This window comes from Epinephelus lanceolatus, chromosome 3 (genome assembly GCF_041903045.1).
Source record: "Epinephelus lanceolatus isolate andai-2023 chromosome 3, ASM4190304v1, whole genome shotgun sequence".
Taxonomy (NCBI): domain Eukaryota; kingdom Metazoa; phylum Chordata; class Actinopteri; order Perciformes; family Serranidae; genus Epinephelus; species Epinephelus lanceolatus.
The window spans coordinates 11,430,231-11,456,794 of NC_135736.1; the positions used below are offsets into that span (position 1 = coordinate 11,430,231).

Here is a 26,564-nt window from a genome sequence, read left to right on the forward strand (position 1 = left end):
GTATGTTAAAATTAACATTTGAGTATAGCTGTAAATGACTATTCTCCATGTATTCACACTGTATGAGCCTACAGTACAGGCTGGAGCCTTGCTGTAGCTGCGCACGCATGCGCACTGCTGGACAGCCGTGACTAGACATTCGGTCATAGAGGCTGTGGAGGGGGCGCTCGAGCCACGTCGGTGAAACAAATCAACGCTTAAAGGCAGATTACTAAGAGGGTGAGTAGACTAATTGCGTCAACTGCTGCGTCTTCTTTTATACCCCACAAATATCAACACGGGAGCGCAGAATTTCACGCAGGACCGCCTGTCCTGTTGATGCGGGTAGGTCAGTCGCACAAGCACAGTCCGCCATTCCCCTTTTTTATATTTAACGAGACACCCTTTCATGGTCTGAGTGAGGAAATTCTCAGTAGCATGAGCTCATGTGCATAATTTACTGTATTTCCTCGTGTTCAGTTCAAGTGCAGTGGTGGACCCTGCAGCTGTAATTGCATATGCGCGCAGCGGGTGATTTGGTGCAGCGGAGCAGGAGAATGGAGAGTCTTCATCTGATAGGCGTTGGACAAAATTCACCTATATCTTGCAAAGATTGTGCTCCCACTTCATCACTTTATCAGAGGAGCATAGCTGAAGGCAGACATGCAGCCTCACCCTCAAGATATTTCCAATAGTTTTGTCCAATCAAACCACTAAATTAATGCTAATTTAGATCACTAACTTTTGCATATTGCATTGCCACACTTCCACACTTTACTCCTCTGTGTCACTCCCTCTCACCTTCTCTGTCATTTCTCTCAGGTCCCTGCTGCTCACCCAGGAGCAGGAGATCCAGGGCGATGTCGACGCCAGATCCCCCCATGGGAGGCACCCCTCGCCCAGGTCCTTCCCCTGGTCCGGGTCCCTCTCCTGGGGCTATGCTGGGCCCCAGCCCCGGGCCCTCCCCAGGCTCTTCTCATAGTATGATGGGCCCCAGCCCTGGTCCTCCCTCGTCTGGACACTCTCAGCCAGGGCCCTCTGGATATGGCCAGGACAATATGCACCCTCTGCACAAAGTAAGGACGCACAAACACCTAACATCTGGCTGAGACACACCATCACTGTTCGTTCAAAACCTTTAGGAAACAGAGGTCTCCCAAATTATATGTGACAGCACCTTCACTTCAAATTTCCATTATGGCTACATTAATTCACAATGGGCACATGCTGACACAGGCACATTTTAATGCTAATCCATATTTGAGAAAGCAATTATTAGTTTGTTATACCTGTGAACAACTGCAGCTGCACATTAATCCATACATGCTGAAAACCCCATACTCCTGTTCCATATTTCTCACAATGCAGTCTACTTCATATGTGCTCACATTGCTACTATCATTATCTCACAGCTTCTTACATTTTATACAATATTACTACTGTTTTATTATTTACCGTAATGTGCTTTTTGCCAGCAGAACTGTGTTATGTTTTCAGCTGAAACTACCTAATAATTTCCCCACAGGATGGTAGTTTCATTTTGACTTAGTTTTGTTTCTGCCACAGCCCATGGAGAGCATGCATGAGAAGAGCTTGAGTGAGGAGAGCCGCTTTAGCCAGATGAAGGGACTGACTATGAGACAGGGCGGGCACAGTGGTATGGGTCCTCCACCCAGTCCTCTTGACCAACACTCTCAAGGTAGGCATGCTGCGTACAGTCATCTTGCACAGTTTCATCCTTTCCAGCATTGTGTAAGACAAGTTTCTTCACGCCTGACTTAACTGTGATGGCTCATAGGGAGTGTCTCTGTTGTCATTAGCCACTTAATGACCTTTAAAAAAAAATCTTTAAAGTGTTTCTGTTGATGTCAAAATAATGTAATTTGTACAGTGGCACTGTACAACAAGGGTGCTGGTTACAATCAGGGGGCAACTTTGTGGCATGGCTATACAGCCAGCGATAAGAAAGGGACACAAGGAATGAAACAGGGCAGTCAGACAGACAGGCTGTGAATCAGAGTTTAAAACATTATGCAATAACGGTCTGGCAAGACTTGAACAGTGTTGGGGAATAAATCATTAGTTATCTAGCTACACTGCAGGCCTCTATTAAAGGGATGGTTTTGACAGTTTTGGAAATCAGCTTATTAGCTCTCTTGATAAAAACTAGACTGATACCACTCTTTTGTACGTATGGTAAATATATAGCTACATCCAGCAGACAGTTAGCTTAGCTTAGCATAAAGACTGGAAACAGGGGTAAACAGCTAGCCTGGCTCTGTTCAAAGGTACAAAATCCACGTACCAACTAGACTTGTTCCGATACCGATACCAGTATTGGATATGCCTCTGATACTACCTAAAATGCTAGTTCTGGAATCGGCAAGAACACGTTATTTATTGGTAAACTTTAGTACTTTCACACTTTTTGAAGTGGCAGCTTTCCTGGGTTTCAATTCTTTACTGCTCTAAAACAACTGCCTACAGGGTAAATCGCGCTGTGCAGCCACAGGTATTGTGTTAAAGCAGCAAAGAAGAACTGAATGAATTTCTGTTTAAAAAAAGTGTAACATTAGCCATTAGCAAAATTTCTAACCAGATAATAAAATAAATTCTATTGCATTCATTCTCTGTATGTATTTGTTCATATTTTACAAAGACTTTACCCTGAGCCATGCCATGGAACAATGACAGCAATCATTTCACATCCACACAGGGTTAGTAGTATACAGCTGTTGAATTATGATTTTTTTTTTTAATGCAGTGGTATCAGATTGGTTATCACTATCAGCCAATTCACAAGTTCAGAAATCGAATCGAAGCTCACTAATTAACATGTTTGATATTAACCACAAATACCAAAGTGTAAAGATAAGAATGTATGGTTTCACAGGGATTGTGTGGAAATATTTCTTGGTCAGACAAATACTTCCCAGACAAATATTTCCTTTACAGACCCAAGGTGAGCGATATCCACCCAACACCCCTTCATCTGTATCTGTTTGTCTTTCTGTCTGTCTGTCTCTTCTAGGTTATCACTCTCCATTAGGTGGCTCTGACCACTCCAGCCCTGTCCCCTCAAACGGTCCCCCCTCTGGACCGCTTATGCCATCATCCTCCTCTTCCTCCTCCTCTGGCGGTCCCGGCTCAGCCTCCACACCCTTAGATGGCCCCAGTGGTGATCAACACACCCTGGGTCCTAATAACCGGCCCGGCCCTCCAGGTAGCTCCGGCCCAGGCCCAAGCCCTGGACCCAGCCTGGGACCCAGTGTCTCCACCCTTGGATCTGGCCTCGAATCTGGAGGCCCTCCAGGCCCTGGTGGCCCTACTCCCTTTAACCAGAACCAGCTTCACCAACTCAGAGCCCAGATCATGGCTTATAAAATGCTGGCCCGGGGACAGCCCCTGCCAGAACACCTCCAGATGGCGGTCCAAGGGAAGAGGCCGATGCCTGGGATGCAGCAGCAGCAACCCATGCCCACTCTGGCTCCTGGAGCTGGAGGCGGGCCAGTAGGTGGACCAGCAGGACCAGTACCAGGGCCTGGGCCAATGGGGTCAGGCTACAGTCGAGCTCATGGTGAGTGTATATAGGGAATCTCTTGAATACCTACTTATTTCCTAAAAGACACATATGTACGTGTATGGCGCATTGAAACTACTAATACTGTAGTTTACTGTAATTCAGTCATCTTCTCAAATTTCATTTCTATATTTTGTAGTGTAAATGTACTGAAGAAAATCTGTACATATTTGTTTCTTTAGGAATGATGGGTCCCAACATGCCTCCTCCAGGCCCATCCTGTACTCCAGCTGGGATGCAGGGACAAAACCCAAACGGACCACCCAAATCCTGGCCTGAAGGTATGTGGTACATAAACGTATGTCAATATAAACTCCAGCTATTACCTCTAATCAAGGAAAGAACATTGATAGGAACAGTATGTTTGTACGCCAATATATGAGGCCATTTTTGTCAAGTAATAACTTGGGATTTTTTCAATAAGAGTTTATGGCTTCAGCACTGTAGACCCTGCCCCATTATACTGTAATGATAAAGATGCTGCCTTCAAATGGGGTCATGTTTGTCGTGTTCACGAAAAGAGTCCATGTGAATGCCACGCAAACTAGATTTGTCTAGTTAAAGGTGCCCTGTGGAGTTTTATTGTAAAAAATCATAAAGTCATGTTTCCATTCAGTGTACATGCAGTCTGTGTTTCTTGGTGTCACCACCACCAATGGTTGATCAACAAAATTGTGTGAAACAAATAGCAGGTATGTGTACGATGTTGCCCACATGTGCATCCTCATGAGTGTGCACAATACAAACAGTTTGGGTACTCACTCTTAAAGACATTGGTCCATAGAGCTATCTTTGGTCATAAACTCCAGAGGTTACCTTTTAACATAAGGTGTATAACTTTCTGTGCAGAAAAAGATTTTAGGTTTCAGTGTCAATGTTGCTTGAACATAACCAAAAACACTTGTAGGAACACTTTATAGTTTTTTTCCATGAAAATAATAATTTTCTGTACATTGAATATAGATCTTTCCTTCATCCCTACACTTCACTTCCCTCCAGGCCCCATGGTGAACGCAGCAGCCCCCTCCAACGCACCCCAAAAGCTGATTCCGCCTCAGCCCACTGGTCGGCCCTCTCCTGCCCCACCTTCAGTTCCCCCTGCTGCCTCCCCAGTAATGCCTCCACAGACTCAGTCCCCTGGCCAGCCGGCACAGCCTACTCCCATGATGCCTTACCACGCAAAGCAGAACCGCATTACCCCCATTCAAAAACCCTGCGGCCTTGACCCAGTGGAGATACTGCAGGAGAGGGAGTACAGGTACGCCAGGGGATTCACAGTTCCCCTCATCTCGTTTACTATTTCTTGGTGTGTAAAGGGACTGAACCTGAAGGGTTAAATGGTGACTGTATGTGGTACCATAGGCAGTACATTGCTGGAGTGTTAATTTTTTTTTCATTTTTTTTATAAAAATTTCAAAAAGTGCAACATAATTACCATAAGCTTTTCTTGTATACTGTCTACCAAAGATATTCAAAATCAAACGTACAAAAAATAGACAGCATGAATAATTCATTATAAAATACAACTTAGTACTCCCTCAGGTTACAGGCTCGTATCACTCATCGTATTGCTGAACTGGAGAACCTGCCGGGCTCTCTGGCTGGTGATTTACGTACCAAAGCTACTATAGAGCTCAAAGCCCTCCGCCTGCTTAACTTCCAGAGACAGGTACGCATTACATCATTAAGCTTCACACTGTCACTTTGCATGTTTTTGTGATGGGGGTGTTAATAATGAGTCCATGTTGTACATTTGTTTGTGTGTACGCGCCACAGCTGCGGCAAGAGGTGGTGGTGTGTATGCGTCGGGACACAGCTCTGGAGACTGCCCTTGATGCGAAGGCGTATAAGCGGAGCAAACGTCAGTCCCTGCGAGAAGCGCGCATCACAGAAAAACTGGAGAAACAGCAGAAGATTGAACAAGAGCGCAAACGCAGGCAGAAACATCAGGTAGAGGATAAACAGAGTCGAGATGTTACCTTTGATGAGATTAAAAGTCGTATTTTTGATTGACTCCTCTCGTTCATCCCATACTTTCATTCTGATCTTAGGAGTACCTCAACAGCATCCTGCAGCACGCCAAAGACTTCAAAGAGTACCATCGCTCCATCACAGGCAAAATGCAGAAACTGACCAAAGCAGTGGCCACGTACCACGCCAACACTGAACGGGAGCAGAAGAAAGAGAATGAGCGTATTGAGAAAGAGAGGATGAGGAGGCTCATGGTGAGAAGAAACCACACAGACGCAGTTACACAAGCACACATATCACACACCTAACTGTGTACATACCCTCCTACACACACTGTGTCTGTCCTCCCAGGCTGAAGATGAGGAGGGCTATCGTAAGCTGATTGACCAGAAGAAGGATAAGCGTCTGGCCTACCTGCTGCAGCAAACGGACGAGTATGTTGCCAACCTCACCGAGCTGGTCAGAGCTCACAAAGCTGCACAGGCCCTCAAGGAGAAAAAGAAGAAGAAGAAGAAAAAAAAGAAGAAGGTATGGAAAACAGAGTCTCCAGCAGCAGTGATCTCTCTTTGTGATAATTGACTTTTACACCTAAGAGTTGTACGTGATCTCTGTTGTGATTAATCAACTTCTTCTTGTCTCACAGTTGGAGAACGCTGAGGGTCAGACTCCTGCCATGGGTCCTGATGGAGAGGTAGCCACAGTGATGACATTGTTAACCTTGTGTATATGTATATTACTGTGTATCTCCTCCAGTAAGGAAGAGGCAGTTAAAGCAGCTGATTTTGTGATGCACTTACTCTTAAAATATGCTGGGTTCACATTGCTGGGATCCTTTGTTCTGTTGCTTTCTGTGGTCTCCATAGAGACCTCCTCTCAAACACAGTATAGATCAAATTGCGCACAAAGCTTCAGGGGGTAATGTTTTGCTTTTTAGTGTTGTCATGGCAAAAAGAGGAATCTGCACACTGTTCTTTGCTCCCAAAGTGATTTTTTTGTTCACTGTCACTGTGCAACATTTTGATCCCCTAGATTTTCATCAGGCACAAAGTGGCACTAACAAACAAACTGATGACTTATCTGCAACAGGTGACCAAAATTAAAGCCAGTGGCTGTAGCCCATGGCAACCATGTGAGCATAATCAGAAAACAATGAAGTAAACTAGAGGGGCACTTGGAGAGCACAGGCCTCCATTAAGGCCAAATGAACTATCTCATATTGTTAATGCAAGTAAAAATACTATGTGTATCCACCCCATGAGTCGCATCTGCTTTAAAATTATTATAATTATAATTAATGTCTTCTTCTTTGGCCCATGCTACACCCTTCCACCAAGTTTCCTGAAAATCAAGCCAGGAGTTTTTCCATAATCCTGCTGACAAACAGATGAACTGAAAACATAACCTCCTTGGCAGAAGTAACAATCCAACACAGGTGACAACAATTGTATGAAAATTAACAGCCAAGCAGAATTACATGTGTGTAAAAGTGTATCAATAATATTCCTACAACATACACTGCATAAGTCATCATTATTTGCTTTACACTTATTGGTTGTTGAATTGGCCAAACAGCAGCAACTTAATTATCACTCATGTAAACTTAACTTCTACACACAATCTGTCTGAAGTGTTGTCTCATTTCAATCAGCCACCATTTAAACCCAGATCCAATGAAACTAACCCAGTCTAAAAGATAACGTGCCTCCCCCCTTTCAGCCTCTGGATGAGACGAGTCAGATGAGTGACCTGCCTGTGAAGGTCATCCATGTCGACAGTGGGAACATCCTGACAGGACTGGATGCTCCTAAAGCTGGACAGCTGGACACCTGGCTGGAGATGAACCCTGGGTGAGACTGACTGGAGAGAGGAAGAGGGTGAATGTGTGTGTCTGTGGTTGTAGGTGCGTCAGTGTCAGTCAGTCCATTGAAATGCTGAATCTTGGCAGTGAATGAATTGCTGTGGAATTTTAAGGTCCAGAGAGGATCAGTTCTAAATAAGTGGTGACTTTTCATTTGGCACTGTCAACTGGTTTGGATCTGTGGTTTAACTTGCTACATAACATGGCTTGCTACATAACATGGCTGAGATCTTAACTGTACGCATGTTACTTTGCAAACATTATAGTACTAACACGCTAAAACCCTAATGCTGCGTTCAAATAGGGTTGTGTTTACCGTGTCCACGAGAACAGTCCATTTGAGCGCCCCCCTCTTGTAGTATTTACAGCCTTGTAAACTGAAGTTTTCTGAGAGTTCACAACTTCTTGTACATGACTTCTGATGTTGTAAACAAAAGCTCACAAGTTCCATTTGAATGCAGCATAAATATTATACATACCACTTGTTAGCATGCTAATGTCTGGTAACATGTCTGGCAGCTAATATGCTAACACATGTAAACATGCTAACATTATCATTTACTTCAAAGTAAAGCTGAGCCTAATTACCCCTGAATTACAACTCAGACTGTGTAAAGTGGAGTTGTACTGAGGATAAATCTTTCTGAATTTAGGTAACGACATAGCCTTTTCTGATTATGGCTACTTGTCTCCTTAAAGGGATAGTTATGGGTTTTTTGAATTGGGGTCATATGAAGTACTTATCCATAGTTCATGTATTACCTACAGCAGATGGCAGCTGGCACACTTCCAGTTTAGAGAAGCAGGCTGGAGCACAGCCACTGAGGATAAGCAGCGTACCGCTGTGAACAAGGGCAGCAGCAAAATGTATTTCAGCCACCTTAAATAATCAATAGCAGTTAAAATTTATGATATAAGTAGAATATTTTCACCGCTTAAGCTTGCCATCAGACAGCCCTTTTGAATAAGGAACTGAAGCCGTTATCTATGCCCTCTTCAAAGCCACCAGACTCCATTGACAAAAACAGTAATTTCACCTCACTGAGCATGACAGTTGCTGGTCTATCACTGCCTCAATCAGTTAGCTTGTTTGTGTTATTGTGTGACTTCTGTGTTTTAACGGGTTAGTTCGGATTCACCAAAGTCACACAATAACACATACAAACTAAGTGATGAAGACAGTGGTTGACCAGCATCTCCTGTGTTTTGCAAGGTAAAATTGCTGTTTTTGTCAAAGGAGTCTGGTGGCTTTGAAGAGAGCATAGATGGATGTAATGGCTCCTGTTCCCAATCGGAGAGGGCTGTCTGACGGCAAAGCGGTGAAAATATTCTAAATATAGCATACACTTAAACTTATATTGGTTTTTTTAAGTGGCTAAAATTGTTTTGCTGCTGCCCCCGTCCACAGCAGTATATTAGCTTGGTTGGTGGTCCTCCTGCTTGCTTCTTTAAACTGGGGGTGTGCTGACCGCCTTCTACTGTAGGAAATAGACTGACTATAGATAAAAATCTGAACTATCCCTTTAAGCCCTCTTTTTTATTTAGTTGACTTTAATGCCTTTGTGTGTGTGTGTCTAAAATATTCATTAGAAGTGTACATGTGCACATGAATGACTCGTACAGTTTGAATGTTCAGATACAGGGCTGTTGGTAATTTGAGTATGCATGTATTTTGTTCAGTTATGAGGTGGCTCCCCGCTCAGACAGTGAGGACAGCGAGGAGGAGGAAGAGGAGGAGGTGGGTTGTTTTAAACGACAATGTTTGAATTCAGTTTCACATTCATTGCTCCAATCACTGACAAGTTGTGCGGCAGGAGGGAGAGGAGGAGCCCCATCCATCAGCTACTCAGGTGGAGGAAAAGAAGAAGATTACAGACCCCGACAGCGAAGACGTGTCGGAGGTAGACGTACGACACATCATCGAGTGAGTACATACATGGAGTATGTCTCAGGGTCACTCAAACAAAAAATGCATGTCCTCCTAAGGTATTAATAAACCACCAAATGACTTTATGCCATGACTGAATAAAACTCTTCCTCTGCAGAAATGCTAAACAGGATGTGGATGACGAATACAGCGGTGCAGCGTTCGAACGTGGGCTCCAGTCTTATTATTCTGTGGCACACGCTGTCACAGAGAAGGTGGAGAAACAGTCCAGTTTATTAATAAATGGACAACTTAAACAGTATCAGGTAACAATCACAATCACATCAATGACATTATGTTCTCAACCTTTTCATGCTCAAGTACTTGATAACAGAGGTACATTCTTTGTTAAACTTTGTCCCTTACGGTCTGTCAGATTAAAGGTCTGGAGTGGCTGGTTTCCCTCTACAACAATAACCTGAACGGGATCCTGGCAGATGAGATGGGTCTGGGAAAAACCATCCAGACCATCGCCCTCATCACATACCTCATGGAGCACAAACGGCTCAATGGTCCCTACCTCATCATTGTACCCCTCTCGTTAGCATAACCTCTTTATTTGCAAAAATACCCTGTTTGTTTTGTCTTATACGTCAGGGACACAACAAATTAAAAAAAAAAAGAATTTCACATTCTTCAGAATAAACTTCTGAATGACAATGTCTCTCTTTGACAGAACTCTTTCTAACTGGGTGTATGAGTTTGACAAGTGGGCACCGACAGTCGTGAAGGTGTCCTACAAGGTGAGTTTTTGCAGCCACATCACCATAATTGATTTTTTACTACTTGCCCATAAAACATAAAATCTCAGGACGTGTGTTTCTACTAATGCACTTATAAACTGCGTTGCTTAAAATAAATGTTTCTTTTATTATTGTGATTTTACATTTTTTGGCTTTCAGGGGTCTCCTGCTGCTAGAAGAGCCTTCGTCCCCCAGCTGCGCAGTGGAAAGTTTAACGTGTTACTCACCACTTATGAGTACATTATCAAGGATAAACAAGTACTGGCAAAGGTGAGATGGGATGTACAAACAAAAACAAGCAGAAGGACACACACACAAACACACCAAGGCAAATCTTTTTTGTTAATTGTATGATTTTGAGGTTTTAGAGTGTTTTTGTTTGTCGTCTCCCACTCTTTAAATCCCCGAAGTCTCCAAAAGCTATTTGATCCTGGCCAATCTGACCGCCCCCTGTGCTGCGTCTCAGTGCTTTCTCCTAGGTGCTGCCACACACTGACACCACCTGTTAACGTCTCCCACTGTCCTCTGTGGCCACCATGCTGCCATGCACTCATGTACTCATATACCTGTAGGCTTCCTGACTGTGCAGAAAGGTGGGTGTTGTAGCATGTGGTCAGGAACATATTTGACTGAGGGGGCTTACACAGGAGCTACAGAAAAAGTGCTCAGACGTTATTTCATCAGTAGTTCCATCAGCTGTTGGTACAAAGAATGTGCACTCCCTTGCCTCAGACACAATTTCTCTCTGGACTGCATGAGTCAACATTTCTAGTATTTCGTGTTTTAATTGTGCCAGACATCCAGTTGCCTCATTTGTAGATGTTTAAAGAGAAGTGGATACAGCTTTGGAGGTGGGGCCCGGTTAATTCCTGTGGAAGTTGCTCAGTGGTTTATTAGGCCAAAGAAATTTCACTGTTGCGTATAAAATTACCCAGATATTTGGCACTGCTTCTGTGCTCTATGGCCCATAGAGCAGCACACTAGAGTCTTTGCCAGCCCTTAACTTGAATGTGGATAAATTAACTGAATCAAGCAGCTCCTCTAGACTTTTCAAGTATTATCCAACCGACTGAATCAAATTCTGATACTGACACAATTTATTTTGAGGGAGTGTTAGGCTCAAAAAATGTATCAGCTGATTTTCACATGTCTCTTTCACAATGTAAGTCTATGGGGAAAAGTCTTTTTGAGTCTCATGGCATCACCTGACAGACTTAATTCCACTGTTTGGCCACTACAAAACTTGGCGGACTCTTTGCTGAAGCCACTCATGTTAACTGGGCAAATTATACATCCACTTGTAGTCCGGATCATTAGCTTTCACAAAACTGCAGCCCGAGGTCTGTGTCCCCCCACAGTGAAAGTCTATCGCATCCAAGATATTTTATGGATCTAAAAATCAACTCTAAAACTGTCCTGGCATTTTTTGGCCTTTCAGCCTGTTCAGGCTGCACTAATGATTAGCCACTCCCACAAATCTCTCCCCAAGTTGAACTGATTCCAACCCTTGCACTTAGACATTACCTGATGTGATGACATTGTCATGTCAGTCGGATTAGTTAGAATTGCACATTTTTCAGACTTATGATTTCAGTTTAAATGTGGACCCAAATAGAGTGTGCCAGGGTTGAGGTCAAAACCCAGAAGATTAGCATCACGCTGGTTCCCGGAAGAGAAAGTGAATGTGATTTTTACATTGTATTTTGGATTATGTCAGAAAATAAGCTCTGTGGCTAACACAAGTTTATGATACTTACAGGTTTTGTTAAGCGAGATAATCTTCACATATGAACACCTTTCATACCGCATTTGAAGCTTAAATGCGTTCGCCAGAAGTAAAAAGCTAACGTTAGGCTTTAACGGACTACATGGCTACTCCACGGTCGCATGACTCTTGACGTCACTGCCACTAAGCTTTCAACTGATTTCGGCCGCTTTACTTTTAAAACATTGTATAATGGGGAAATCGGACTGTTTAAGCTGCAATGGCGGACTGCCAGCACTCTCGCCTGTTTGGGGGTGATGACGTTTAATGTCCCCGACAGGGTTTGTAGTCGTATTGAGCAACTTGTTAGCAACCGCCTTTTTTACGACACGTAAAAGCTTTTGTTAACCACAGACCTTATTTGAGGCATTTCACCAAAATCCCATTCAAAAAACAGGTTGACTTTTAGACGAGAGAACCGGAAGTGCTAAAAGCGCTAACGGAGTTCCGGGTTTACTGGCACACTCTATGCAGAGCAGCCAACAGACTGGTGGATTGAAACAAAGGTGAGCTTTAATGTAGGTGGTAAAATACATCTAAAACAGGCAGGTAACAAAACTGAAGGTGCAGGCAGATGTAACTCACAGTACAAATGAAAGAAACTCCGAAACTTAACTAAGAACAAACCAGGACAGCATGATGAACACAGGGATAAACCGTAGACTGTATGTATGTAAACGCAGGGATGCACTCCAACCAGGAACATGAGAGATCAACACAGGCAGGCAACCCAAACCTGGGAATGAACTGACAAATACAGATAAACTGGCAAAGGACAAAGGGAAAGACACAGGTCTATATTTACAGAGTGCTAATCACAAGAACAAGACACAGCTGGAGTAGGCGAGCACAGGCAAAAGGAGGGAAACACAAGGAATGGCTAACAACGAGGGTGTGGTGGGGAAGACCATGGTGGAGAAAACAAAACTGGGGCTGAATCCAAACGTTTGGACTTCACCGCACTTGCAGAATCGTGGACTTTGCAGACGCGTTCCTGAGAACTCTGGAAGTGCACAGGGCTGTCCAAATCTGTGATTCAACTAGTCCACAAGGGGCCTAAAGCGGACTTTCTGCGGACTTCCAGAGAGTCCGCTTGGGGTGTAGACTTTACTGATTCAGTTGCCCCCAGTTCATTGCAATACGGACAAGACATGGTTTAAAAAACAAAACTTATGTGTATGTGTAACAGTAGTCTATTAAAATAATACTTGAATGGTGTACGCCAGAAATAATATTCAACCACATCATGATACAGAAATATGTATAATTATAGGCTGTAGGGAATCAAAAAGCACTGTATTGTTGCAGCCTTCCCTACAGGTTGTGCTTTGTAATGCCAAAAATATAGGCAAGATAATTGGCCGAAAATTAACGAAAGATCTTCTAATGTAACTAATACGCCTAACTGATTTATTAAGTCATAGCCCAATCCTCAGTCAGGAACATCTCTGTATTTAAATGTCTGCAGTCTGTACTTATGCAGAAATGTATTTTGTTCACTCACAAAACAACCCTATACATGAGATTTATATCTTGTTATCTGCAGTGACAGATGAGCAGACAGAATATGGCAATGATTTTAATAGTCGCTTGAATGTTTCCATGGCAACGAGTCTATTAGCAGCTTGCCGTCTCTGCGTTTGCAGACTTTCCGTGATGAAAGTGAATTCGTCACAGTATGTATGACTGAAGTCCACAAGGGATCAGTCTGCAAGTTCAGAGAGTGGACATTTGGATTCAGTTAACAGTCGACAGGTGTGCAGGGAACAGTGGAACAGGGAGGGACTAACGAGACTGATACAAAGCAGGAGTGTATAAAAACAGGTGTGAAACAGACAAAGGCAGGAAGTAAGACAAGGCATGACACACGAGGAGGGTGACCTTCAGAATAAAACAGGAAACTATGAGCAAAGCCTGGGATCGTGTCAGTGACTGGGTTGTTCAGCCCGTGTCAACGGGATGGTACAGCACCCACCTTCCTACACCCATGTGCTGTAGTTCAGACAAGAATTTCCCCTTGTGGTGGCTCAAGGCTTTGGCTTGGGAGTGAGCCAACATGGTTTGTGAGACATTAAGTAGTAACAGCTTAAATCTAATGTTCTTCTCTCCCCTCTCTTTTACTTCAACCCCACCAGATTCGTTGGAAGTACATGATCGTGGATGAAGGACACCGTATGAAGAACCACCACTGTAAGCTGACCCAGGTCCTGAACACCCACTACCTGGCCCCACGGCGAGTCCTGCTGACAGGAACGCCATTGCAGAACAAACTACCTGAGCTCTGGGCGTTGCTAAACTTCCTCCTGCCCACCATCTTTAAGAGCTGCAGCACCTTTGAGCAGTGGTTCAACGCCCCTTTCGCCATGACTGGAGAGAAGGTGGGGGGAAGTTCTCAGCTGCCACATCACATTCCTTTTTTTTTAATGTGTTTGAGAGATGACAACACGCAGGATGCACAGTATCTTTCTTGTAAAATCTCTTTCTTTTACTCTCTAGGTGGACCTTAATGAAGAGGAGACCATCTTGATTATCCGTCGTCTCCACAAAGTGCTCCGTCCCTTCCTGTTACGCAGATTGAAGAAGGAAGTGGAGGCACAGCTTCCAGAGAAGGCATGTTTTTAAAATTTTAATGGATAGGAAACAATCCCTGAGTGTTCTCCAGTATTTTTAATAGTATTTGCAATGCTGGTAAAAGTAATTATGCATATACTTTTCTTTCTGTCCACGTCACTCATTAATTCCACCTGTCTCTCCTCTCCGTCAGGTGGAATATGTGATCAAGTGTGACATGTCGTCTCTTCAGAGGGTGCTGTACAGGCACATGCAGGCCAAGGGGGTCCTGCTCACTGATGGATCAGAGAAGGACAAGAAGGTAAAGACAGAAACCCTTTTACCACTGTGGGTATTTGGCTCGTGCATCATTAAAACTAAACAACACCAAAATACAATTGTTTCTACTTTATGTTGGTTTTATGTTTTACAAAATATATGACGTGTTAATTTCTGTCTCTTTTCATTCCAGAATCAGAAATAATTTGATCATGGAAATGAGAGTTCTGCAACATGATAGTTTATTTTAAATAATAGGCCCAGATAAGATGTGGCACTAGATACTGTATATGATAGAATTACAGTATACTGCAATATGTACAAGAGTGGAAGTTTGGCTTTGAGACTTGCATTGCTTATTTGACATTCATGAATCACTTTTAGGATAAGTTGAGCGTAGGAAAAATGTGATCTATTTGTTCGTTTTTTACGGTTTGGTCCTTGGCTCTCACATTTAGATACTTAATGCATTAATTGAAGCTCAGAGAGAGAATTGATGACTGCCCTTGGACGAGTCTTTGTTAATAACTGTTGAATGAAAATATTAAACTGTGACTGCAAGCTGTACATTTTGTCTGGTTGTATTTCCCAGGGTAAAGGCGGCACAAAGACGCTGATGAACACCATCATGCAGCTGAGGAAGATCTGTAACCACCCTTACATGTTCCAGCAAATAGAGGTACTACTAAGGAGGATGATGCAAAAACATTTTGTCTTAACTGAAGATAGCAGTGTCTTTGATTGTATTTAAAATGTAACATCTATCAGGATAGAAGGAGCAATAGGAAACTTGTCAATATGAGCTTCAAAATAAAGACACGATGATAGAATACATTTTTGATTGCTTTTGCAGGAATCTTTTTCTGAACATTTAGGATTCTCTGGTGGGATAGTCCAGGGGTAAGTACTAATTCACCTTCAGATCAAGACCAAACACACCGTAACTCTTGTAACCCATCCATCTACCTGTGCCTTTAGTCCTGACTTATATCGGGCATCAGGAAAGTTTGAGGTGTTGGATCGAATCCTGCCAAAGCTGAGAGCTACAAGCCACAAAGTGCTGCTCTTCTGTCAGATGACCTCACTCATGACCATCATGGAGGACTACTTCGCATATCGCAGCTTCAAGTATCTACGTCTAGATGGTGAGACAGTTTACTTGAACCAGTCTTTGCAAATATGTCCTTTATTCTCACTGTTTTTCATGACACTTTGATGCTAAATCTTCTGTCTTGCTTGAATTATTTTTTTCCCTTTGTTCCTTCACATGCTTTTCTAATCTTTTCCCACCTCCCTTACATCTCAGGCACTACAAAGGCCGAGGATAGAGGAATGTTACTGAAGACATTCAATGACCCAGGGTCAGAGTACTTTATCTTCCTCCTGAGCACAAGAGCTGGAGGCCTCGGCCTCAACTTGCAGTCTGCAGACACCGTGGTTATTTTTGACTCTGACTGGAACCCACATCAGGTGTGATGCATGTTTATTTTAATCTACAAAAGGCACCATTTGATAAAAAATCAAGTTGATATGAACTTGGGCTACATCCACCGTAATACCTTTTTAAAGTGCGTAACGGTTGCTGCATTTACACCCAACACTCACCTTACTTGGGTGTTTTGGAACCCTACAAACAGAGATTTTGAAAACGCAGCTGACCCCATTTTAGTTTGAAAAGTCAGAGGTTGCATTTAAGTCTGGATGGGCGGATGGAAACGGAGACTTTTTAAAAAGATGACGCAGAAACCCATCTTTTCTTCCCAATTGGTTCTTATCCAATAAGCCAAAACATAAAAGCTAGGTCTATATACCCTTTGTGATTTTATCCTTCTTGTGTGGGTGCTCCTTTTCCATTGCTATGGCTACCTCCGGGGATTGACAGTGCTTCAGGTACAGGTCTAATATGTCACCATATTTGCTTTGCAGTGACTCACAATTTATTTCCGATGTCTTGACCGCCTTATACTCGTGTGTTAATTTCAGTAATAGTTCCACCTCTTCATCGGTCCAAGCAGAGAAATCTCTGGTCTTCCTTTTTTCCTTATCTTATCGTATTTTCTCTAACTAAGCATAGCCACAGAGTAGACAATTGTCTATCTGTTTATACAGGCATGCGTATGCCCAGTGTACATCGATGATCATGTGATGTGTGTGTATGTGTTAGAATGGACGGAGATTATTTCTGTTTTTCTGAAACGGTTCTAAAACGCACAAGTGTATGGAAATAATTTTCATTTAAAATACAGTTTTAAAATGAAACTGTATTAGTGTGGATGTAATCTTAGAGTTTCTTTAGAATGTAGCAGTAAGAGGCTACTATCTAGTATTAACATACACATAAAAATAGACATGGACACAGCAACACAGATATCTCAGATTCAGAATCCAGAGTTTTGGATCAGGCAATAAATGATTACGAGTTGTCAGTTGTTTGATTTCAACTAGAGAACAGTGGGAAGAAAAGATGTCTCAAATCAGTAGTCTGAAATTAATTATGTCACAGCTGTTTGGAAAACAAGATATCAATATACCGCCTCTGTCTGACCTCCACAGTGCAGATGTGACAATGCTGTGGGGAGAGCTAATTAAACTTGTGCTTGCTTATAATTCAAATCACCAAACTCCATAATTCCATGTATTGTATTTACAAGAAACGCATAATTTTAATCATTTTTTTAAAAAAATGTAGGAAGCTTAGCAGCTATAAGACACACACCAGATGGTAGTTCACCATCGGCCCTGTGAAGGCAGGTTGCTCAGTCTTTAACGGCCCTGGTCGATCCTTTGTCACCATGGCACTCAAAGGCCTGTGACTTTTACTTTCTGTTTTGGTTTTGTTGGAGCAGCTGACAACAGCACAGCCCCGAAAAGAGTCTGTCTGTCTGTCGAAACTGTGAAAAATTTTGTAACAATTTAAGTTTTCTAGAATATATACTTTATTTTAATGGCATTTGATGATGATGTTTTCAACATGTCGGACATAATTCTTGTCAAAAGTGCTCAAAAGGACAAAAAATCCAAAATACATATTGTTCCTCCTGCCTGTAGTGCTGTTTATCAGTCTCGATTGCTTTGGTGTGAATTGCTGAGTGTTGGAGATATCTGCATGCATCTACTGCCAGCTCACATAGCACCACTGAGCTAGCTAACACTAAAGCATAGCCGTGGAGTACACCATTAATGTTTACATCTTGCTCTGTCACAAGCACGAATCTCTCGTCTATGAGTAGATGCACCCATCCTTCTGCACAGTAAAATGGTTGATGGGTGTAGCTCAGCAGAAAGAAAATAGTTCCTACATGAAACTGCTCACAACAAGGTCTGTGGATTATCTTGAGTAACCGGGTCATGATTTCTGGAAGGAGACATTGCTGTTGAGTTTTTCAAAAGTTTTTGGGTTTTTTTGGCATTTTAAGCGGCTCAGGCCACATGCCATCTAGTTCCATTATGTTGGAGAGAATGGAGACATCTCTACAGCCGCTATCTCCTGCACTCTGCAATTCACACCAAAACAAAAAGCCCAGATTGATAAATAGCACTACAGGTAAGAGGAAAAATAACCTTTAGGAAGTGAAAGTCCTCACAGAGTTATATGTGGGTTTACAAGTGAGGTGTCACCTCAGTAATGTTGGCTTGTTTACTACTGCCTACTCCTCTATAAACAATGGGAAACCAGCTCTTGTTCTCCTGCCACAAATTTCTCAGAGCAACATTTGAACTTGTGCTAATTCTCCTCTCCAGGACCTGCAGGCTCAGGACAGAGCCCACCGTATTGGTCAACAGAACGAGGTCCGTGTGTTACGACTCTGCACGGTCAACAGTGTAGAGGAGAAAATTTTGGCCGCTGCCAAGTACAAACTAAATGTGGACCAAAAGGTCATTCAAGCAGGCATGTTTGACCAGAAGTCTTCTAGCCACGAGCGCAGGGCCTTCCTGCAGGCCATCCTGGAACACGAGGAGCAAGACGAGGTCTGGGGTCAGGAAGTGTGTCTACGCATGAATGTGTGTGCAAGCACCAGAAACACACAATATTCAAAGAGTGAGCTTGCTTATGCTATGCTTGCCAATGTGTGTCTGTTGTATTCAGGAGGAGGATGAGGTGCCGGATGATGAGACGGTCAACCAGATGATTGCCAGGAGTGAGGAGGAGTTTGACCAGTTTATGGTCAGTGTTATGTTTGGAAGATACACTTTAAGTCCTCACTTACAGTCCTTAAAAACCCTCCATCTACATATTTGTTTTGTTGCCCTTTTTTCTTTCTTCCCCCTTCCTCAGCGTATGGACCTGGACCGACGTCGCGAGGAGGCCCGTAATCCACGACGAAAACCTCGTCTGATGGAGGAGGACGAGCTGCCCACTTGGATCATGAAAGACGACGCTGAGGTCGAACGCCTAACCTGTGAGGAAGAGGAGGAGAAAATGTTTGGACGAGGTTCGCGGCAGCGGAAGGAGGTGGACTACAGCGATTCACTGACGGAGAAGCAGTGGCTCAAGGTAGCCTCATGGGGAAACTGGGAAACACATTTCTGAATACAAAAATTCATATACAAAATAAATCCCCTTTGCTTCAAAGTAAAGGGTTGATCCTTCTCTTGTGATTTCAATGCTTTAATTTTAATCTCAGTCTGTGTTTCCCATACAGGCAATAGAGGAGGGCACCCTGGAGGAGATGGAGGAGGAGGTGCGTCACAAAAAGACAACCCGCAAGAGGAAACGGGACCGCGACCTGGACCTGCCTGGTCCCTCCTCATCTTCAGGGGGAAGAGGACGAGGGGACAAAGATGAAGATGGGAAGAGGCAGAGGAAGAGGGGACGACCGCCTGCTGAGAAACTCTCCCCCAACCCCCCCGCTCTCACAAAAAAGATGAAGAAGATCGTGGACGCTGTCATCAAGTATAAAGACAGGTAACGGAACTGAGATTTGGCTGTAGTCTGTGACACACATGACACACACTTCACATGTTGTCTGGTGCTTATTAACTGACTTTAAAAGTGTAGTTTTAGAATGAGTGTAATAAGAGGAGTGTGAGGAGATTCAACAAGTCTTCTTACTGTTTCAGAACAAAAAATCTGCAAATGTTTGACACATTATTTAGTTTCAGGCTAACTTAAGTCAAACAAGAAGTGATGTTGCACGGCCTTAACATTTATAGGAACTGGGAAAATCACTGTACAGTTTTCACAACTGCATATACACAATTCCTGAAATAATGCATATTTTCCAAAAAACAAAACCAGACCAGAATGTACAAGCTAAACACTGACTCTAGATAGGGCCGTTTGTGTTTTCCTGTTGTGTCGGCCACCGTATTTTTCCTACACACTTGGCACACGGGAAATTTAAGTAGGTTGCAATCTACAGCCACATCGTTCGATGCCACTAAATTCGCTTATCATGGAGAAATGATCCCACTAAATGGCCAGAAGTGAAATGCTTTGATATTTTAAACTATTAAACTGAATCACACAGTAGGATCATCACTTAAGCTAACAAAGATGAAAACCAGTTAGCTTCAACTTTATTAGCAACTGTAATTTAGTTGTGAGTGTCAGGATCCCACAGTTTTCCCATACTTCCCTCTGATGCTTTTCAAGTGTTTAGTCTCATCCTGATGATGTCATTTCCTGCAGCACCAGTGGGCGTCAGCTGAGCGAGGTGTTCATCCAGCTGCCATCTCGGAAAGAGCTGCCAGAGTACTACGAACTGATTCGCAAGCCTGTGGACTTCAGGAAGATCAAGGTTAGTAATAGGAAACAAACAACAAACAAACACAGCAAGAAAACATATAGATAACAGGTACACATTATATGTTACTTTCTCTCATATATACTGAGTGGTATGTGTACTGTATCTTCACTGTAGGAGAGGATTCGAGGGCATCGCTACCGCAGTCTGGGCGACCTGGAGAGAGACGTCATGCTGCTCTTCCAAAACGCTCAGACCTTCAACCTGGAGGGATCACTGGTGAGACTGACTGTTTACAGCATTCACTCATGTCCTCATCTCTACTGTGAGCTGCTCAGTTAGAGTGGTGTGTATGCCTCTCACCTGGTGTATGCCGGATTTTTACCCATTACAGAAATTACTTTTAGTCTTACTGTCATATCTCAGCTACTACTACCCCTTTTCCACACTCATGTGCTGGCTTGGTTTGGTTTGGTTTGACTCAGCACATCAGCCCAGCGCGGCAGGGATTTGTGTCTCCATTACAACAGGGCTATCTGCTTGAAAATGTGTCTTTAAATAATGACAGCTTGACTTGAGTGATGACCATTAAAAGCAGCAGGCAGACCCATGGCTTAAGTCCCTCGCTATTTTGCAGCGAGTGTTTTTGCATCATATAGCATAGCAGAAAAAAGGTTACCTGTTGGTGGTGAGCTGTTTACTGTGGCCGTTTTTGTTTTTACTCTTCCTCCCTGTGGTGTTAGGAGACTTGTTTTTATTAAAGAAAAGCCACTAACCGGTAATTCAGTGATAAACAGAAGTCCCTTGTTATTTTCTTGTGGAAAAAACTTTTATTGTGAAACAGAAAAATAAGGAAATGTTGATTTTTAACTGAACAAGACTCCTGTATGGCTGAAAGCGAACATGAAATGATAAAATAAAGCCGATATCTAAAGTAAAAACAGGACGCAGGAGAGAAACTAAAGTCCAAACCCCAGAGGTTCACTTAGAAGCTGCAAAAGCACTGAGAGCTGAACACATAGAGACTTTAATAGACCTCTTTCTCTTTGGTCTCCTGCACAGACAGATGTCAGAGTCTCACAACACACATGCATGTTTCAGGGGGAAAAGGGGGTAATCTGGGTTTGGCTGCGGCCTGTGAAACGTCACCGCCACCTGCTTGGAGGAGGTCAGGCACACTTTTGGCCCTGCTCCACGGAGGGTCCATCCCCGGCACAGTTCACCACGTTAAAACTGACAAAAGAAGCGCAAATCGGTGCGGCATAGTTTGACTTGGCGTGGCCAAAGGTGGTTATGGAAATAGAGTATTCCTGTCCTATATTTAGGAAATGTAGAGGGTTAGTGTGCCATAATTAGATGTCAAAAGTCTGATTGGTGAAACATGGAGGGCATTATACATGTTTGACTGTATTGCTCTGTAATATATACTGTGATTGCCTTGATCAGAGAGCTTTAAAAAAAAGGTCAATATTAAAGCTGTAACTGCCATGTCACTGGAGAAATTATATTTTTTTTTGCTAATGGCTGAGCAGTCTCCTATATCATGTTTAGCAGACGATTTGTGTCAGTTTTTAAGGATACATATCATTATGCTGTTAGTAATCGTGCAGGAATTGTGGTTACTGAGAGCTTTGTGTTATGTATGTGTTATGTATGTTGGTAATAGACAGTATTTTTCTACCATGTTTTTCTCACATGAGCAGATATATGAAGACTCCATCGTCCTCCAGTCCGTGTTCACCAGTTTGAGGCAAAAGATTGAGAAGGAGGAGGAAAGTGAGGGAGAGGAGAGTGAGGAAGAGGAAGAGGAGCTGGAGGAAGGATCCGAGTCCGAATGTAAGCGTCCGTGTGAAGACAGCAGCAGATGTTTGTGTTGTGATGTCCTTTTGTTCACGGACCATTTTTCACCTGAGACAGACTCTTAAGTTTCACTTCAGTTACATTGATTTGATAACACTGAGATACTTTTTCATGCTTTAGATTAGTCTGAGTTTTATTGATACCATAAACACGTTCTGTGTGTGTGTGTGTGTTTTCAGCTCGCTCAGTGAAAGTGAAGATTCGTCTGGGAAGGAAGGATAAAGGTGGAGATCGAGGAAAGGGACGCAGCAGACGAACAGGACGCACCAGAGCCAAACCTGTTGTTAGTGACGACGACTCTGAGGATGAGCAGGAAGAGGTAACTGTGTGTGTGTGTGTGTGTGTGTGTGTGTGTGTGTGTGTGTGTGTGTGTGTGTGTGTCTGTCTGTCTGTATAAGAATCAGTTTTAAAGGAAACTTCCTTTTTTTACAAACTTGGCTCTGCTGTCTTAGTTTTGTCAAGTGTATGTCTGAGTTGGAATAAAACAGGGTTCCCACAGGCCCTTGAAATCCTTGAAAGTTTGTGAATTTGAGGTGAAAAAAAATCAACTCCTTAAAAGTGTTTAAAAGTAGACATAAATAGACATGGATCATTGAAAGTGCTTAGATTTATACATTTTGTACAAGAATAGAAAATTAAGTTCTTTTGATATATTCTGTTAAATTTAATGCCAGTAAATAGGCCATGTTCCACTGTCTGCATGTGTGTCTCCCACAGTCTCCCCTGTTACTGTCTCTTGTGCCACCCTTCACAGCCCAACTGAGAAACACATTCAACCTTCTCTCCCTTTTTTGTAAGCCTGCTAGTTCTGATAAAAAAAAATCTCATTCTTGTAACAGTAATTAAGTTTGTTGGGTTGTTGAGTTCGAGGGATTTGGGCCTGGAAGGTCCTTGAAAAGTCCATGAATTTGATGTTTAAGAAGGTATGGGAACCCTGATAACGCTGCACTTACTTCTGACATTGCATGAAACAGATAAACAACTGAGTTTAGAAGGTAAAAGAGCATAACATTCAAACCCTAACACAGTGTAAACAAAGGTCAACACCCAGATGACCAGCCTACGTATTCATGTGGACTGCTGGTTTGTTTACAGTGACACATGGGATGTTGTTTTATTGAAAGATCAATTTTAAGGCCAGGTTAAAAAATATTATATTCCTTCAGAGAGTAAGAATATTTTTCAAACTTTTTAAAACAATGAGTAGGGAATGAATGATGGATGTGCTCAGGCAAAGACACGCTTCTTTTCTATTCTTGGCTCAGTCGTATGTTTCCACCCACTTCATCTTAGCAGAAAGATCAACAATGCTAATTAAATTTGTATAAAACAAAAACACGCAAAAAATAAATAGATAAATTAACTGTGCAAATTCAAATTACAATATAGGGAAAAAAACCTGACATAATAAAATATAAATTAGATAATAAATTAAATTTGTGGTAGACAGGTGTACAGTAATTGCAAATAAATAAACAAACATAAACAGAGATGTAGTAGATGTATATGCATGATGAGAAGAGATAATATATATATGCAGAGATGTAAACAGAAAACAGTAAGTAAAAGTATATCAGAGTAGAGTGACAGTATATCATATTATATCGTGTCATGTCGTGTTGTGTCATATCATATGATCATATATCATGCAGCAGCAGCCCTGCAGAGGCTCAAACCTGCAGAATATATTAATATTGCAGGCTACATTTTCTCATTGTCCTTTGTTATATCTGCCAAGGAGGTTGTGTTTTGGTTCGCAGAAATTACTATATAATACCTTAGTTTTTGGTGTGTACTGAGGATTTTAGAGCAGTTTCTTCACACTAACGGAGATGTTATTTTGAACTTTTTTGCAATGTCATCATGAACTCTTGCAACACTAGCTTGAAATTGTTTTTTAAAAGGCATGACACATATCCTGTGATTGTCATCAGTTTATCTAAGTCTATTCAGGTGTATTTTTCTTTCAGATCCATGTGGGGCTGCAGATCATAAGATATTCTAGACATTCTCTAGTTTTCTCTTTTCTCTCTCCTCCAGGAGCGTTCCCCCAGTGCCACTGACGAGGAGTCCTGAACTGTGCTGAACTGAGGAGAGAAGGGGCCATAACAGGATATGCCATCAACTCAAGCACTACATTCACAGTAAATTAAACATGCCTCTGTCAACTCCATCCACCCTCCATCAAATGTCATAGGACTCAAAGAGAAGGGAGGTTTGCAGTACAGAAACAGATACATATTATTATTTGATTAGTCATATTGACATCACATGGAAAAAGTACACACTGCAATATCATAAGATACACAAATTAATTTGACTGTGCAGCATTAACCCTTATTGTGTGAAGAAGTTTTATTACAGAGGGATCGAATGAGCTTTTTGTCTTTGTGTGTAATTTCAGGAAGGTTTTCAATCTGATGAAATGAAATTGTTGTCAGTGTGCAGGTGTTAAAACACTACTGGGAGTCAGAAAAATATACGCTACAAATGCACTAAAGCCATTTGTAATGTCACGTTTCTGACTTGTAACAATTACAGCAGTAACACTTTGCTTTAAGTCCCTATACTTACAATTTATAAGCAGTATGTAAACATTTAATAAACAGTTGAATACAATAATGTACACATGTGCAGCTCTGAGGACATTTAAGTGCTTATTAATGTATAGTAATTGTGATTCTCTTATAAACCATATTTTGTATTATTACTATGTTTTACTATATTGTCATTTCTTATCTGTTTATAAACCAGCCTCCACTGATGACTGACCACAGGAGGAGTTACAGCTGCTGACAAATACATTAATAAATGCTTGTATCTGCTGACAAGTATGTTATAGTGTGTTATGAACCATTTACTAAATGTTTACTGCTTATAAATGCTCATTAGGGGACTTAAAGGAGCTGTATGCGACATTAAAGGCATATTTATTATTTAGAGTCTACACAGCTGGTGTGTGCTAACAATGACGATGGCTGAGCTGATAGCAGCTTGCAGTGTTAACAGGACTAACAGTGCTGATAGAGCTTACAGTGTTAAAGTGGGGGGCGTTGGGCGTCTACGTTGACATTGTTCCACCACTAGGGGTCAGGATGGCATTTTCAGCAATAGCTGCCATATTAGCACAGTGCAGAGTGGTGGTGATTAGCTAGCCAGTGGGGTACACTCAAATGCACGCGAGGCCAGACCATCTACCACAACAAGGAACAGAGAAGCTCAGATTACATTGCACACAGAGGGAGCGTGACTTTTCTCTGCTCAGGACGCCATTAATCCACTGTATCTTTATGTACCAAATAGTGGTTTGCTGCTGTATTAATGCTCTGAATGTCGTATACAGCTCCTAGAAAGTGTTGCCATTACAACTAACCCAAATGGTGTTTAAGAGGAATAACAGTTCAGTTAGTTGAGACATTTCATTTCCTGTGAAGCCTGTATTTATACAGATCTTCTCATTTTGTGATCAAAAATGAGTCCTCAGCTAACCGGAGGAGTTAGAACTGGTGGGAACCAGTAAAGTGAAGTAAACAAAATTGAATGTAAACAGAAAATGTTTTCAGAAAGAGCTGTGTTTTCATCCAGCTGCTACCTTACCTTACCTTGCTTTGCTTCTGGACATACAAACTTGATGTTTCACCTCTGCTTCGCTGTGGCCATGTGTTGTAACAACAGTCAGCCACTTCGGAGCCACTGTGATTACTGAGGTGTGTGCACATCACATATTTGTGACCGGGGCTCACTGTTTGAGTTGGATATCCAGCCTCCTGTGGGCGCAGGCAGGGTGTTTCCAGACTTCTCAGAAGCTCTTTAGCAACTCACCACAGTTATGTGACTGAGGTTTAATGGCGTTGGGTCCAGGTCACTGTATATAAAGTACAATATAAAAACAACCTTGCTGCTGCTGCGTACCTGTTACACTTCCAATATAAGCACTTACTATAACTGTTGATTGTAGACTAAAAAAAAATCATCATTCATCAATGAGTACTGTAACTTTAACTGCTTCTCCTTCAGTTGTTGTGTGGTGATTTTAGGATTTCAGAACTGTTTGATGTACTTTGGCACTTTTTATGTTTTTTGATTTCAAGACAAAGGACCAGAGGGACAGTGGCTCCTCTCTGCTTGTGAATGCCTCCTGGCTGTATGGTGTTGGATATACTGTATAGAGTATTTTGTAGAGTATCATGTCAATGCACGTGTGTACAGCTCGCAAGTTCAGTACTGCACTTTTTTTTTTCATCATGGTAGAGTGAACAACATACAACCAAAGCATAGTTTCTCCACTAAATTATTGGGATCTGTCTGTGTTGTGTTGTGGTCATCGTCGCTGGAACTCAAAACGTAACAATAAACCACAGTAAA

At 42.3% G+C, this 26,564-nt stretch overlaps 1 protein-coding gene across 5 annotated transcripts; it reads left to right on the plus strand.

The window, feature by feature from the left end:
- The first annotated feature begins 116 nt into the window (after window positions 1-116).
- Window positions 117-26,169, plus strand: smarca4b (SWI/SNF related BAF chromatin remodeling complex subunit ATPase 4b). 5 transcript variants are annotated; one of them, XM_033623581.2, is made up of 34 exons: window positions 117-219; window positions 802-1,055; window positions 1,546-1,678; window positions 3,011-3,556; window positions 3,742-3,840; window positions 4,559-4,817; window positions 5,102-5,228; window positions 5,336-5,509; window positions 5,611-5,784; window positions 5,882-6,058; window positions 6,174-6,221; window positions 7,247-7,377; window positions 9,069-9,126; window positions 9,203-9,312; window positions 9,434-9,581; window positions 9,692-9,855; window positions 9,992-10,058; window positions 10,218-10,328; window positions 13,959-14,201; window positions 14,320-14,433; window positions 14,588-14,695; window positions 15,245-15,331; window positions 15,506-15,552; window positions 15,631-15,797; window positions 15,959-16,122; window positions 18,394-18,654; window positions 18,740-18,817; window positions 18,929-19,147; window positions 19,278-19,558; window positions 20,285-20,393; window positions 20,517-20,618; window positions 22,043-22,175; window positions 22,379-22,518; window positions 24,240-26,169. In XM_033623581.2, exons 2-34 carry the CDS (start codon window positions 840-842, stop codon window positions 24,273-24,275), a joined length of 5,031 nt encoding a protein of 1,676 aa, XP_033479472.1. In that variant the 5' UTR covers window positions 117-219; window positions 802-839; the 3' UTR covers window positions 24,276-26,169. The 5 variants fall into 5 exon arrangements, with proteins under 5 accessions (XP_033479472.1, XP_078021016.1, XP_033479474.1 ...); XM_078164890.1 differs by having other exon boundaries at window positions 19,296-19,558; XM_033623583.2 differs by having other exon boundaries at window positions 18,394-18,621.
- Window positions 26,170-26,564: the final 395 nt, after the last annotated feature.